Source organism: Rhea americana, unplaced genomic scaffold, assembly GCF_003343005.1.
Source record: "Rhea americana isolate MKP2758 unplaced genomic scaffold, rheAme1 scaffold_64, whole genome shotgun sequence".
Classification (NCBI taxonomy): Eukaryota; Metazoa; Chordata; class Aves; order Rheiformes; family Rheidae; genus Rhea; species Rhea americana.
In genome coordinates, this window is record NW_028186801.1 from 2,962,985 (window position 1) to 2,976,540 (window position 13,556).

General features: G+C 36.2%; 1 protein-coding gene across 2 annotated transcripts in view; it reads right to left on the minus strand.

Moving 5' to 3' along the window:
• The window catches only part of TRHDE (thyrotropin releasing hormone degrading enzyme), a 217,436-nt gene that overhangs the window by 103,569 nt on the left and 100,311 nt on the right, over window positions 1–13,556 (minus strand). For both annotated transcript variants that reach the window (XM_085320493.1, XM_085320492.1), the window contains exon 5: window positions 12,894–13,031. In XM_085320493.1, coding sequence (XP_085176619.1) covers window positions 12,894–13,031 — 138 coding nt within the window. The remainder of the gene's footprint in view (window positions 1–12,893; window positions 13,032–13,556) is intronic.

Here is a 13,556-nt window from a genome sequence, read left to right on the forward strand (position 1 = left end):
TATATGCACAGTTCAGTTACTATATATGCACTCTGAACATCAATGAAAAGAGAGAACCAAGAAAAGTTGCAAAAGCAACAACAGCTCCCTTTTCCGTTCTTTAAAATGTCTGACCATCCTTCCACTTTGCTTTTTATTCTCATCTTTTAAAAAACATTGAAATGCAGGAGATTTATTAACATTCCTCTATTGCACAGTAGTTAGTTCAAAATCAGTCTTGATTAATATGTAATAACACCAGTTCTCTTTTAAATACAATGGAAAAATAAAAGGAGGCCTACATTTTTTTTTTTTTGGGGGGGTCTTTATGCTGGTATCTCTGTAATTCAAAATTAGGGTCAGTTTCTCTCTATCTAAGGAAAATGTGATTTACATTATCCTCTTATCTCAATTACCTTTGATTTTATTCATATTATTAGAGTTATTATTATCAATAATAATTTATTACAATTACTTCATCTTCATTGTTTATAACAAGGTTTAGACCACATACAGTCACCCACAAAGGTACAACTCTTTCCTAAGATTTAAGAATCAATATATGGGGTTGGAGGGCTACTAATTAATATATACTAGCCTGCTTTTTTAATGAATCAGAGATGCTAAATGCACATAAATACTTCCCTCCTTATACTCTTTGCTCTGTGCTATGAAAAAGGTTTGAGAACAGAGATTTGAAGGAAGAGTGTGCAAAGGCCCACTACATTTTGAAGAAAGTGTCCTGTGGGCAAGCGGACGGGGAGGCAAACAGGTCATAAACCATATGGGTTTGGTACCATTTACTCAGTGGATTTCTAGCCTGTAAGAGGACCTTTGCCCCAGTCCTGTGGCAACATTAGTTGCTCTAAAACTCCCAGTAGGACAGTTAAAAGCCTTTTAAGAGATGCCTTGTCAAAGACTTTTTGAAAATCAAGTGTCTACTGACATCCTCCCCSAACTCCAGCTGATTCATGGAACAGAATTTCCCTTTGCAGAAGCCATGTCAAATCATGAGCAACATACTCTAYTTATCCATGTGCTCAATTATCCTACCCTTTATTACAGAGGCCCCGCTTGCTGCAGAAGGACGTTGGACTCAACACTTTGTAGTTCCCAGGACCCCTAAGGTTTCCTCTAGAACTCTTCATGTCAACTTAGCATCAGCACATTAGCAATTCTCTGGCACACTGGCTGCTTGTCATGGTGGTCTACGCACCTTTGCTGGAAGTTCTGTAGCTTCACACCCAAGTACCTTTARAACAATGCAGGTGGACGCCACTCAGGTCTGMTGACTTCCTAACAACCATCTTAACCCATTTTAGTTAATATTTCCAACCTATTTTAGTTAGCATTTCCTACATACCTATCTCTAATTGATAGCTCCTGCAACCTATCTGTTACCAAGAATAAACTGGATGTAGGAATCAATCCATTCTTCAGCAGGAAGCTCCAATGCAAATAACAGATCAGCTTTTCTGCTATTCCCTTAGAAACCTGAGTCCTCCCCCTWCACTTCGGCCATCATCCAGTAACACAAAGTCATGCCTGCTATACACTTTATAATCAGGCAACATCCCCTTTAGGAGATTCACCTGAGAKCATAAAAGCTAAAGAAGAGTTGAGAATATTTTCAAATTCGGGCTACTACATTTTGATTAACAATGGAAATGTATTGCTCCTTCATGAAATGAGCTGAAGGAAGAGATTTTTAGAACTCCAAATACAGTAAAAGCACTGTATGCATTTTTCTTTTCCTTAAAATTTTGAGCTCACTTTAAGGTGCTCTGTCAAATAGAAGCTTTGGAGTATCCACAATCAAATGGTTAGAATAAATTAGGATAAATTCATTTCAGTTCAAAGTTCCTAAATGTATACATTATATTCTTTATTTTTCAAAATCTTAGATAATTCTTTGACTTAAAGTTCATTTGAAATATCAGAACGGTACATTACAAAGCACTCATATGTACATTTGCAAATTACTTTTGTAATCTGAACACTAGCCAATAAGTAACATCTAAGTCACATTTTTCAAAACAATCCTTCTTTATTGGTACTAAGCAACCACTGCTGGATGCMCTATAAAATTTAGCTTCTTGGGAAAATCATAGCATGAACTGAAGTGAACGAACCATTTATATCAGACAAAAATGTGACATATGTGACAAAATTAAGAGATGACATTAAAACTGTCATTTTTACAGAAATTTAACACATGAAATTTTGTTTTCACTAAGTCACAACTGCAAGAATAATCTGGAAAATTTATTCAAAMGCACATATACTAAGAATAGTGTATATGTGTGTCAATGACTTTAAAAACTCGGTCAACTGAGTTGTTATGCTACACTACAAGCAGTTCACTGAACTACCTGAATCTTGCTTATTGTCACCTTAAAGAATGGGACTGAGCAATGAGAGAAGTCTAGCTGTAATATTTGTGGTGCAACTAATGTGATCTTAAATAAATCAACTAACATCTCCTTAGTTTTCCTGTAAGAATAGCTGACAACTAGGTAAAAAGTTAAACCTTTTTCAAATTCTAATTGTTGCATTTGAACTGTGCTTTCTTATGCAAAACATAAACAATTGCTGGTTTTCCTTTTTCTCCAAGATTAAGGAGTCTAGTCATTCCTCATCTCCAACTCAGAACACTACGCTGAAATATACTTTATCTTCGTACTTTTGCAATTCGACCATATTTCATAGCATAGGGCCTTTCTCTGGTAATGATGAAACAAGTGTGTCCTGTTCATACTAGCAGTTACAGAGCAGTAGTGTAGAGGGCTCCTGAGAGACCTCCCCTAAAACTCTTCTACTGAACTGTGAAAACAGAGATAATTAAACAGTATTCTTTAATATTCTTTAAATTTATCTATCCAAAGTATCTTATTTGTGGGAACTATAAAAGTACTGATAATTTTTTTCATTAAATTAATTAGACTGGATAATGAGTCACCAGCACCAAATTCCTCTTCCATTGTCAGAAACTGAGTACTGTAATACACCAGTTTGGCTATTTTCTGTATTATCTAAGAGTACTTAAAACACTCCAAAAAATTAAGCTTAATGAATGTGAATTTGCTGAGTGTGAATACTTCCTTATTTGATAACGGAATGTATTTGTTCAAAATGAGTAAACATGCCTATGATTTTTTCCCCTATGGGAAATATAGAATGTTCAAACAAATTCCTAGAGACTTTCCTTTTGGAAAACACATGTAAAAGCCATGAGAAGAAGGAAGAAAGGAGACAGGTATACACAGAGAATGCAACATCCTAGTACAAAACATGGCAATACAAGCCTAATCCTGAAGTTCTCAGTCCAAGTCATCATTTAGTAAAACACTGAAATATCTTAAACACGTAAGCAGCTCAAATTAAATTCTACCGCTTACAGACATACAAGTGAGCAGGAAATTAAGTATTTGGCTGAATTAAGGTTACACAGAGCAAATTTCCTGGTACTCAGAAATAAATTATTGCAAAAAAAGGGACATTCATACCTTTAAAAAAGGACAAACACTAACTCCATTTAATAGGAAGGAATTTTAAGGGATTTTTTTAAGGAAAAAAAAGCTCCACAATTTTATTTATCTGCTTCATTTTTTAAAATAATACATAATTTCCAATAGATGTTTATCAATTGGTACTCTCTTAGGAATAAAACCAAAGTATAGCTTAACACACTAATTTTAACTTACAAATATATTATATTTAAAAGTTTACTTACAGTCTGGTTAAGCCATTAGTTTAAAAATCAACAAATAACCCTGCAAGCTGTAATGTATTGTGCTAAATCATCAAAGACATATAAATGCATCTTATGTTGTTTTTATAATTTGTAAGGTCATTTATCTGATGCCAAACATTCACTGGAAAAAGTAGTACTATATGCAAGGAGAACTTTTTACAGAGAAATCATTTTCTATTCTGACAAACACAGATATTCTAGGAGTGGATAATACCAAAACAGTCAAATGGTAAGACGAACTTTGGTGAAATGTTTGTCTTAGACATTAATTCTATTTTGAATTTTAGGAACRTGTCATAGTGAACAAAATTCAGTGTTAAATGACCATAAATAAGCATGTTCTTCAGGTGGTCACTGTAGCATCATTTTCCTCAAATAATAAAATGAGTTAGTCACCTAGACAAAATGCTGCTGGCACTCAGTTCTCAGACTTACTTACAACAGTAGTTTTATTTAGTTTTGCCACCAAAATCCCTCTTACATGTTCTGACACCACACCACAAAAGCATGTTATACTTTTTCTTTAAGTGTTTGTATGAGGAAATCTTCAAGTATKGACAAACACATGAGGCTGACAACATTATTTACACAGATGGGCCATCACAGAATTCAAATCAGCAGTATATAAACCACTGAATCTTAAACACTACCGTATTAAGAATATATTCTAATAACATAACTGGCTCCCCAACTCCATATTTTCTATTAGAAATAAAGGACAAAGATATTCCCTGTGTAATGGAACACTTACAGAAGTAAGCATTTAACAGTCACAGATACTTCAATTTAAACAGGAAATACATCATCATTTTACCAACCAGAGAATCCAAAAACAAATTAAATAAAATAAAATTTGGTATTGCTGCAGACAAAGACTTTCCTTTCATATTACAGTAACAGGGAACAGAACACATCACAACATCAGACCTTTTCCTCTCTTAATTTCTATGAATCTAAATTCAGAGGCTGTTAACTAAGTTTGCAGGACYCATCAAAAGAGGGGTGCATCAATACCTTTCCATTGTCACTGTGATTTAATAAAAAGTCATTATTCTTGTTTGCTACTCAAGTCTTTTCTTAAAATAATAAATTTGTGAAAAAACAGCTGTTGGCCATTTCTCTAGTTGGGAGAAACAGGCTACCATCAGTTTAAATACTACAGTTTCAGACCATCAGATTAAATGYTTTCAAATGCTCATTGCGTTCCCAGGAACAGACATCCGCAAGACCTAGCATTTCATTTTATCGCAATAACATAAAGTATAAATGCATTTCAACTCTGGAAAAAAATCAGGAAAATGACACATACTTTTCTTAAAAGGCATGTCTGTGAAAAGCAAGTCCATTTATGATATTCAAAGTTGCCTAAGGTAGTGGCTATAATCAAAATAATTATTTCTATTTTGTCTCTTGGTTCAAATCAACAATGTGTACTTCACTTTAATTCAACAGTAACATACTGAATGATGAAGCACACGTAGTATACAACCTAGTACCTAACTCTCCAAGAAGAAGGATATTAAAACCTTGATTCTGAGAAATGCTTACACATATGCTTCATTTGAAGAGTAGGCAGAGGTCCTTTCATCAGCTGAGAGACCTTCAATGYGGAAGGGATTCATAGGGTGGAACCTCATATACCACAGGCCATTAAATCTCACATGATTATTCAGCTCAGTAGCTTAAACATGTCTAAGTATGATGTGGGTTTTAGCTAAACATATTTCCTAGTGCTTGTATAATTTCTATTGGTTTACAACAGGGGAGGGACTACACACTGTTTTTCTCTCTAATCGTTCTTTCCAGGAATTATCAACCCTTATTGTTACATCTAGCGGCTTATCTCTAAATTGAACACACTTTGTTACAGCTTCTAACCTTATTTCTTAAAATGGCCTTCCCACTAGACTGAAGAACCCTTTTCACACATAGGTACCCAGATACTTTGGCAAGTTAGTAGCCGTTCTTTTTAAATAAGCAAATGAACTGAGCTTTTTCAATCTGCCATTTTAAGGCATTGTCTCCAGCATAAATAATACGCTTCCAAAGGTTTCCAGTATCYCTTTTAAAATGCAGACAGCAAAACTGTACACAGCTTCAGAGCTGAAATGTGGGCGATATGTCATACAGCACACATGTAGCAAGTCTGATACAGTTTGTGTGGGTTACACTAGCTGCACATGAATGTTGATGGTCCAGCACATGTGCACCGGTTCTGCTGTGTCCAGCATGTGTCAGCCCTACCACCTTCAAACTGCAGAGGGTGACAAAACACACAGCCACCCAAGGATTCACCCAGCACAGGCTTTTCGGCTGCTCAGTTACTGTTGTCCCTGACTTCACGACATCTGTCAGTGCTGTCAGAGCAAGAGTTCCAGCTGGGCTGATGGAAGATGCAAACAAATGACCGAGCTCTTTCCCTGACAGAATGCCCAAGTGTAAAAAGAGGACATGTACAGGGAAGTAGTGACATGTAGTAGCTCTAAATTCAACTAACGGACTATACAATATGAAAACTCTTTTGTATTATTTGCTTCCTCCTGTTTATCCAAACATAACATTGGAGAGCTTGTTGCACAGTATCTTACGGGGCATTCGTGGGCTTCCTGCTTACTATCATGACTTCTGAACCCATTTCTGACATGACTCATTTCCAGAATACAGTTTCTCATTTTGTAAATATGGCCTGCATTTCTGGTCATTAAATATCACAGAGCTGTCCTCAATATTATTTACAACTTAGCCAGTCTGTCAATCACATATTTTATCAGAAATGATATTCCATTTATCTCCAAAGCACCGATGAAATTCTTGAATAGCTTTGGGTACAGAACCAATCCCTGTGGAAATCCTAACAAGAATAAAAAATTCATAATGATTCCCCATTCATTATTACCTTTGGGACTGGTATGGTCTGATAGTTATCTATTAATCCATTCAAAGTGTTCTGTAGTGATACTGCACAGCACTGTTTTTTTAACTAGAATATTATGCCATAGTAAAACAAAGATTTTAAAAGTCTAAGTATCTACACAATCTATCTTTACCAGCCACACATTTAATCTCATCAAAGATTAAAATCAGGTCTGTTTGACCAGGTTCGTTTCCACAAAACATGAACATTAATATTCTTTTATTTTCTTAGTTAATTGAATACCGTCTAAGCATCTCAAATCATTTGCCTAAAGACTGATTTGCAGCTAACTAAAATTAAGGATGCCTTTCTGTTTGCACTCTTTTAATATCTTTTAAGTTTCAGAATTTATCCAGTATTTCAACACTACTTTAAAAAAACCTCAACAACAACAACAAAACTTCAGCCAGTTCCTTCCGAAATAAAAGGCCTCTAGGCTTCTTAAATGTACAGCAGGCTGAAACTTTGCTGATCATGTTTTTYATATCATTTTTTTTATTTTTACACCAATTCTTTACCTCCAATTTATTTGCCATCCCCTATTCTTATCATTTCTTATAGGTTACTTTTACATTTGTAACTGTTGTTCTTGTTTCCTTGCTCTGAACCAGAATGGGTTTCAACAAAAGTTATCTCATCTTTATTATGGAATTGTTGCTTTTTGGCCTCCTTTAGGGAAAAGTCAGAAACGACCTGGAAAGGTTTAAGATATTAACATAATCAGCTTTCTGGTCTTCCTCTTTGCCGAAAATTACCACCACAAAGTACAGCTGGAGAAACCGAGCATATACGTGCATTTCAGGAACTACAGTGCATAGGCTGGAGTTCAAACCCACCTTTGTCAACATTTTATTTTAAGCTGTGGAAACATCTGATATATGGACACACATCCTTCTGCTCTCTAGACTCCCTGAAGGGGTGAGAAATATAACAAATCATTGCAGGGCATAATGCCCTGAGTCACTGGTGCCATTTCTGCTTCGATCATCCACTCCAAGTCTTAGATTGCCCTTGTCTCTTAAGGAGGAACAGGCAGAAAATTGTCTTTTACTACAAGAGGTTGTGTTTTAATGATTGCTCTTTCTCTTGTTAGTCTCAGTAAGAAATCTTGTCTAATCAGCTCTTCTTTAAAACAGTGTTTTTATTAGTATTTTTGCTCTGTTTTTATTATTTCCACTCAAATCTGTACATAGTTTTCCTCAACTTGAGGGAAGTAACTCTCCTGAAGCACTGTAGATGTGTAGCTGTTTATATAGGGTGCACAGTGTTTGCTATGTTTCTTATTTAGAAAATGCTATGTCAGTATATGCTAAGCAGTGTAATAGGCTTACAACAATTTGTTTCCAGTCAGGCAGGTGCTCAAGTACCTTAGTAAGACAGGCATTTTTAATATTTTAAAGTACCTGTCTAATTTTAAGCACTGGCACCCCACCAGCTGGAATGGGATAGTCTCCATACTCGAAGTCAGGCATCCTTGGGATGGCTCTGAACTTGAACTTAAAGGTTTCACTGCCTCCAAGTTTAGATGGCTTTCATACTGGACACAGGAAAGACCTACAATCTTTTTATCTAAATAGAATGAAATTGTTTTCATTACAAGATACTTCCTCTGTTACAATGTATTATGAATAAATAAATGGCTTTTTAAATCACTTTCTGTAATCTGGGCACTGACCTACTGTGCTAGGTAGTCATGGAATAGATACCACCATCATTCAAATGCACACAAAGAATTTAATGATTTTCACAAATGACATCACTKCTAAATTAGTCAGGAAGAACAAAACGTTCTCCATTTAGACTATGTTAAAAGAACAGGTTGCACAGCCACTCGATTGTATCACAGGACTTTTAAAATAGCTACCTGTCATCTTATCTTACTGATTTAGTTATGCAAATAATAAAAAATAAAATCTGCTTTACTATATTTTACCATGTACTTATCATTTCTTTTTACCACTAATGAGCTGCTCTCACTATTTTGTATTTCATAGATGCACATCATATACATTTTATTAGACAAAATCACAATTTCATAGCACTCATGAACTGAGTGGATTTCACTCCAATATTAATCATGGTTTTGTTGGGCAGAATTGATGTTTTGTATTATTTTGTTATCCCACTGCCAATATGCTCTGCAGCGCCTAGGGAACATAAGTAAAAAGCACCACATTTTTAAAGAGTCTTTCTACTGACTACACTACTGCTACTACTGCTACTGATTTCCTAACACGGACCATTGCCTTTGAGGGGAGGCAGGGAGGACGGTCACCCTTTACTGCTGTTACGAATATACCTTCCTTTCATCATTTTGATGCAGAAAGGGGGAAAAGCACTTTTAAAGAAATGGCAGAGTTGCCTGAAGGAAAAGTAAACTATGCATATAAAGGTTTAGGAAATAACAAATTATTTGGACTGCAAAGCGTGGGCCAGTGACTGATCTCACTCTTGAGGTCATTTGAACTTACAGGGAAGAAAAACAGGAAAATTCTTCCCTGTTTCAGCCATCCTCCTCCTTGTTTTGATCATTGTTTGTCACTTGCCCAGATATATTCTATCGAAGATACTTTTACAGTTACACTCCATCCTCTTGGTCTTGCTAGCTCTGATTGCTGCCAGAATCTTAAGCTGGTAACATCAAAGCACCTCACATTCATGAGGCTGATGCAAACTACTTCAAATAATACCTGGCTCTCCATAAGGTACTTGGTGTTCTGTCACCTCTTCTATCATCTRGCTGAAACTACTCATCTAGGGCTAYGACTTCTTCAGGTCCATCCGGGATACRTCTATCTCACGCTGGTTGGTTCTGGCTGCTCCCTTCGTGATGCAGCTGTCTTGTTTTACCACTCTATCACAGCTGGTTGTTCCTTGCTGATTGTTGTTCCTCATGTTATTCTGGCTGCACACTTTCCTCCTCTGTTGATGYAGCTCTCCAGGGCTATCATTCCTGCTGTCAGTTATTTCTGGTGTGGAAAGGCTGTCACGCTTTTTGCTTTGTTTTAACAATTCTCAGTTCCACTCTTGTGTTCAACAGGCTACATTTCTTGTTGCACTTGGCATATAACCACTTTTCTCATCATTGTGGGAGGATGCCATCTTATTTCAAGCTGCACTACAAAGACAGATCCACTCTCTCACGTAACTTGACAGTTTGGAATCTTCTGTCAATACTATTAATTAATGAACTATCAAGACTATTGCTTTTCTCTGCATATTTGTGGCCTTAGTGGAGGATGACATGCTCCTATCTTAAGAATGATTAGTATAACACCTTCGAAGGAGACAAATATCAACAGTTCAAATGGAAACACTGTATTCTGGAGGGCTGCAGTATCTTTTTCACTCTGCTTGTGGGATTAAGTGAATATAATTCTTCAGGACTCTATGGCACCAGACATCTTAGTATGTACAATCACTGAGGACAAACAAGTAGAAATGAAAATGATAATCAGCTCCAAGGCACAGTTTCAATTATTATCTCCAAGGTGAAAGAGAAAGAAGAAGAGGCAAATCTTCAAAATGACAGCTGATAATATCTACTAGAGATGGACATTTTAATGGTGCCTAATTGACTTATCCCATATTGATGAAAGAAACTGACGACATTCAATGACTGTAATTTCACTGAAGAAAAATCAGATGAAAGAAAGTTTCATCATTTCGATTTCACACGGAAAATCATAAACAGAGAAAAGAGAACATTTGACAAACCAAGGATCCCATGGAGCAAAAGGCAAAAACTTTTTAAAATAAAGGGAATGCAAAAAAAAATCCATATCAAAATATAGGCGAAAGATACTGCATGTAAGACTAGACCTATTAAAAATAAACATTTTAAGATAGTAGCAAAGTCCTCAATTGATGGTCCTTGTAACAAGGACCATGAAGCACCTGAATATATTTGAGWACACCTCTCACCAGGTAAAAGCTTTACCTATAAAACACATCAAAAAAAAGAGAAAGATGAATAGCAATACCAGTGATAAGAAAGACAGTGCTTTTGGGGCAATTTTACAATCCGGATTCTTTCGATGTACAATTCATCATGGTATTTATATTGGCTGACACCAGAGAGTGAGAAGGATAGGCAGAAGTTTTATCAAGAAATGAGTTTGTTTCATTGACAAGCTAGTTGATTTGATGTGCATGCTATGCATATACATATATGTATATAAAGTTATGTAGGAATGAAGAAAGAATGCAGGATCTACAAAATGTTAAATTTACTCTATCAATTTATCCTCAGAAGGAAACAATGTCAGGTGCTTAGAAGAAGGTAGAGAAACTGTAAACAAAAGACGTATGAAGTCAATGGTGAAAGTTTCTTCCTACTATATTGGATATTATTTGTACTTAAAAGAATGGGATAGATGGACAGAAAAGCAGARAGACAGACCAACAGATAGCCAAAGGGAGACCATGGGAGGAGGAGCATGTCTTTTAATCTCCCCTAAGAAAGTGTGTAAGCAAATTCAWCTATCCAAGTGATTTGAGAGATCTAGTAACTGGATTCCAAATTTTACAGGATCAGGCCCTGATGCGAACACACACAAAGTCATTTACAGTTAAGGGAGAGCTGAGAGGCCATCACAGAAGCCGAGTGGAGAGGCTACAATATCCACTGGGCATAGCAATTGTTACACTAAAAAGGAACCTTTAAATGAACAGACAGATACTATATTGTGCTTTAACATAGTGCTTTAATCCGCACAGAAAACAGAATGATCCTATTGACCTGCATAAAATAGCTAGCAGTATACAGATGTGTCCTAATGTCCTAGTTGTCATTTCAGTGTAAATGAAAATTACTTAATGTTTGTAAAGTATTCATATGATGAAAAGATAAGTGATAAATATTACGCTAATATTACTATTATCATATTAATTAGAAAAAATAATTAGCTTGAAATATTAAGATACTGATCTGAGATAAACCTCTGAACCGACCAATCTTGAGCTATCACCAGCACATACATGATTGAAACATTTAAACAATAAGAATACTTCAGTAGGCTGAAAGCTGCTCGTTATTACAGCTTAATTGACCAAGAGTAATGCTTGCAAAGCCAGCTAAGGGATTTTTGAAAATGCTGCTCTTGAGCAACTCCAGCATTTTAAAATATTGCCCTATGTATTTTATGTCCGCATATTACATCCTATACCTATTACACACACACACACACACACACACACACACACACACACACAGAAAAGAACCTACTTGAATTTGTTGCTGAATGGGAATAGCTGGTAACTGAAAGGGAGGATATACCTCTTTTTAGCCCAGAGTGAGTACAGGACAAACAGACAGTATCATCTACACACAGTCACTCCACATATCTGGAGGCTCAGTGGGCAAGTTACAGCTACGTGCTGCTGCGCTGTTACAATCTGATGTTACACAACTAACGATGCAGAGGGAAAGTATTTCCAAACGCAAGGGTGGCAGTCAAAAGACTCTTACTGTTGAATCAACAGAGAGCTCCTATACAGCAGCACGCAGCACGCTCTGCGTCACACAGCAAGCACGCTCAGTCGTGATGTTAAGGTATTTTGTATACTGCAGCATGCAGCAGAAAATATTCATGTGACCTAATGGAAACCACCAGCTTTTGGGTGATTTGTTAAAAGCAAGTTCAGTCATATGATCAAGAAGRTGGAAACGTGCAGCCCTCACTCCTCCACTGAAGCTAGTGTAACAGTCCCAAAGCTGGCCAAAAGGTTTCCTATCATTGATATACAATTTGAAATTGCCCAAATTTAATATATATTCCTTCATCACCCACAGGTGTTAGTTTCCCTGGKAAGCAACAACTTGAGAGTTCAGTAGCTGGAAGAATAAAAAAAACATCAGGCATAGGAAAAGCAGAGAAACTATTACATTTAATTTTAGTACCTGACAATTTTTYTACAGAGTTTCTCTAGGAGAAAGATAACCTATTCCACTGCATTTTAAAGCATCTAATACGATTCAGACACAAAATGAATAATAATAAAAAAATCAAATCAAATCGTCTTACTGACAGCCTCACAACTTTGTTTATATCCTTCAATAACACTGGAAGTGCTGAACATAATTGGATAAAATCACTGTAATATATTCCAAATTAAAGTCTCCCAACCAATAAGCACTGTGGTGTATGYATTTTTACAATGATATTTGTTTTACAGGGGGAACATATTTCGCTAGTAGTTACTGACGTAACAAAACAAATATAGATAGAGTTTAATCAATCCCACCTTCTTATAGGCGATCCAGTCAAACACCCTGTCAATGTCTGTGGCTTGCTGCACCTCCTGGGATACTGGGTGTGAACTGGCCAAACCATCCAGCAACATCACTTCATGTAGGACATCTGTCAGAAACCTCTGTTTTTCCTGAAATACAGTATGTGCAGTAATATCACAGACAGTAACAATAACAATCCAGAAATGATACAGTTATCAGAGACAGCCTCTGATTAAAATCAGACCTCCTGGTTTGAATGTAACCCACAATGACGTCCTAAAATCTTGAACAGGTTATGAAACAGAGAGAAATTAGTTCTAGTATGAGGGATCCTCCTGATTTGAGAATTTTGCTGGAATGAAAACAAGTTGACTGAAATTAAATTAAAAACCATTAAAAGAATTAAAATGTATTTGAAAGTGCAGATTGCAAATCTGATCACCACAATTATCCACTTATAGTTATCAGGGCTGGGGAGAGAGGAGATGGAATAGTTTTCAATTATAAAAATATAGGATGCTACAGAYTAGCACTTGTAGAGTTCATTGTATAAACAGGTACAAACATATTTGACAGAGGTGGATAAATACAATTATTACTGCTTTACAGTGTAAACCTTGAGGCATGGTGAGGTTTAAGTCCCTTGTCTCTTAGTGCCAAGTTCACGAGGTAGG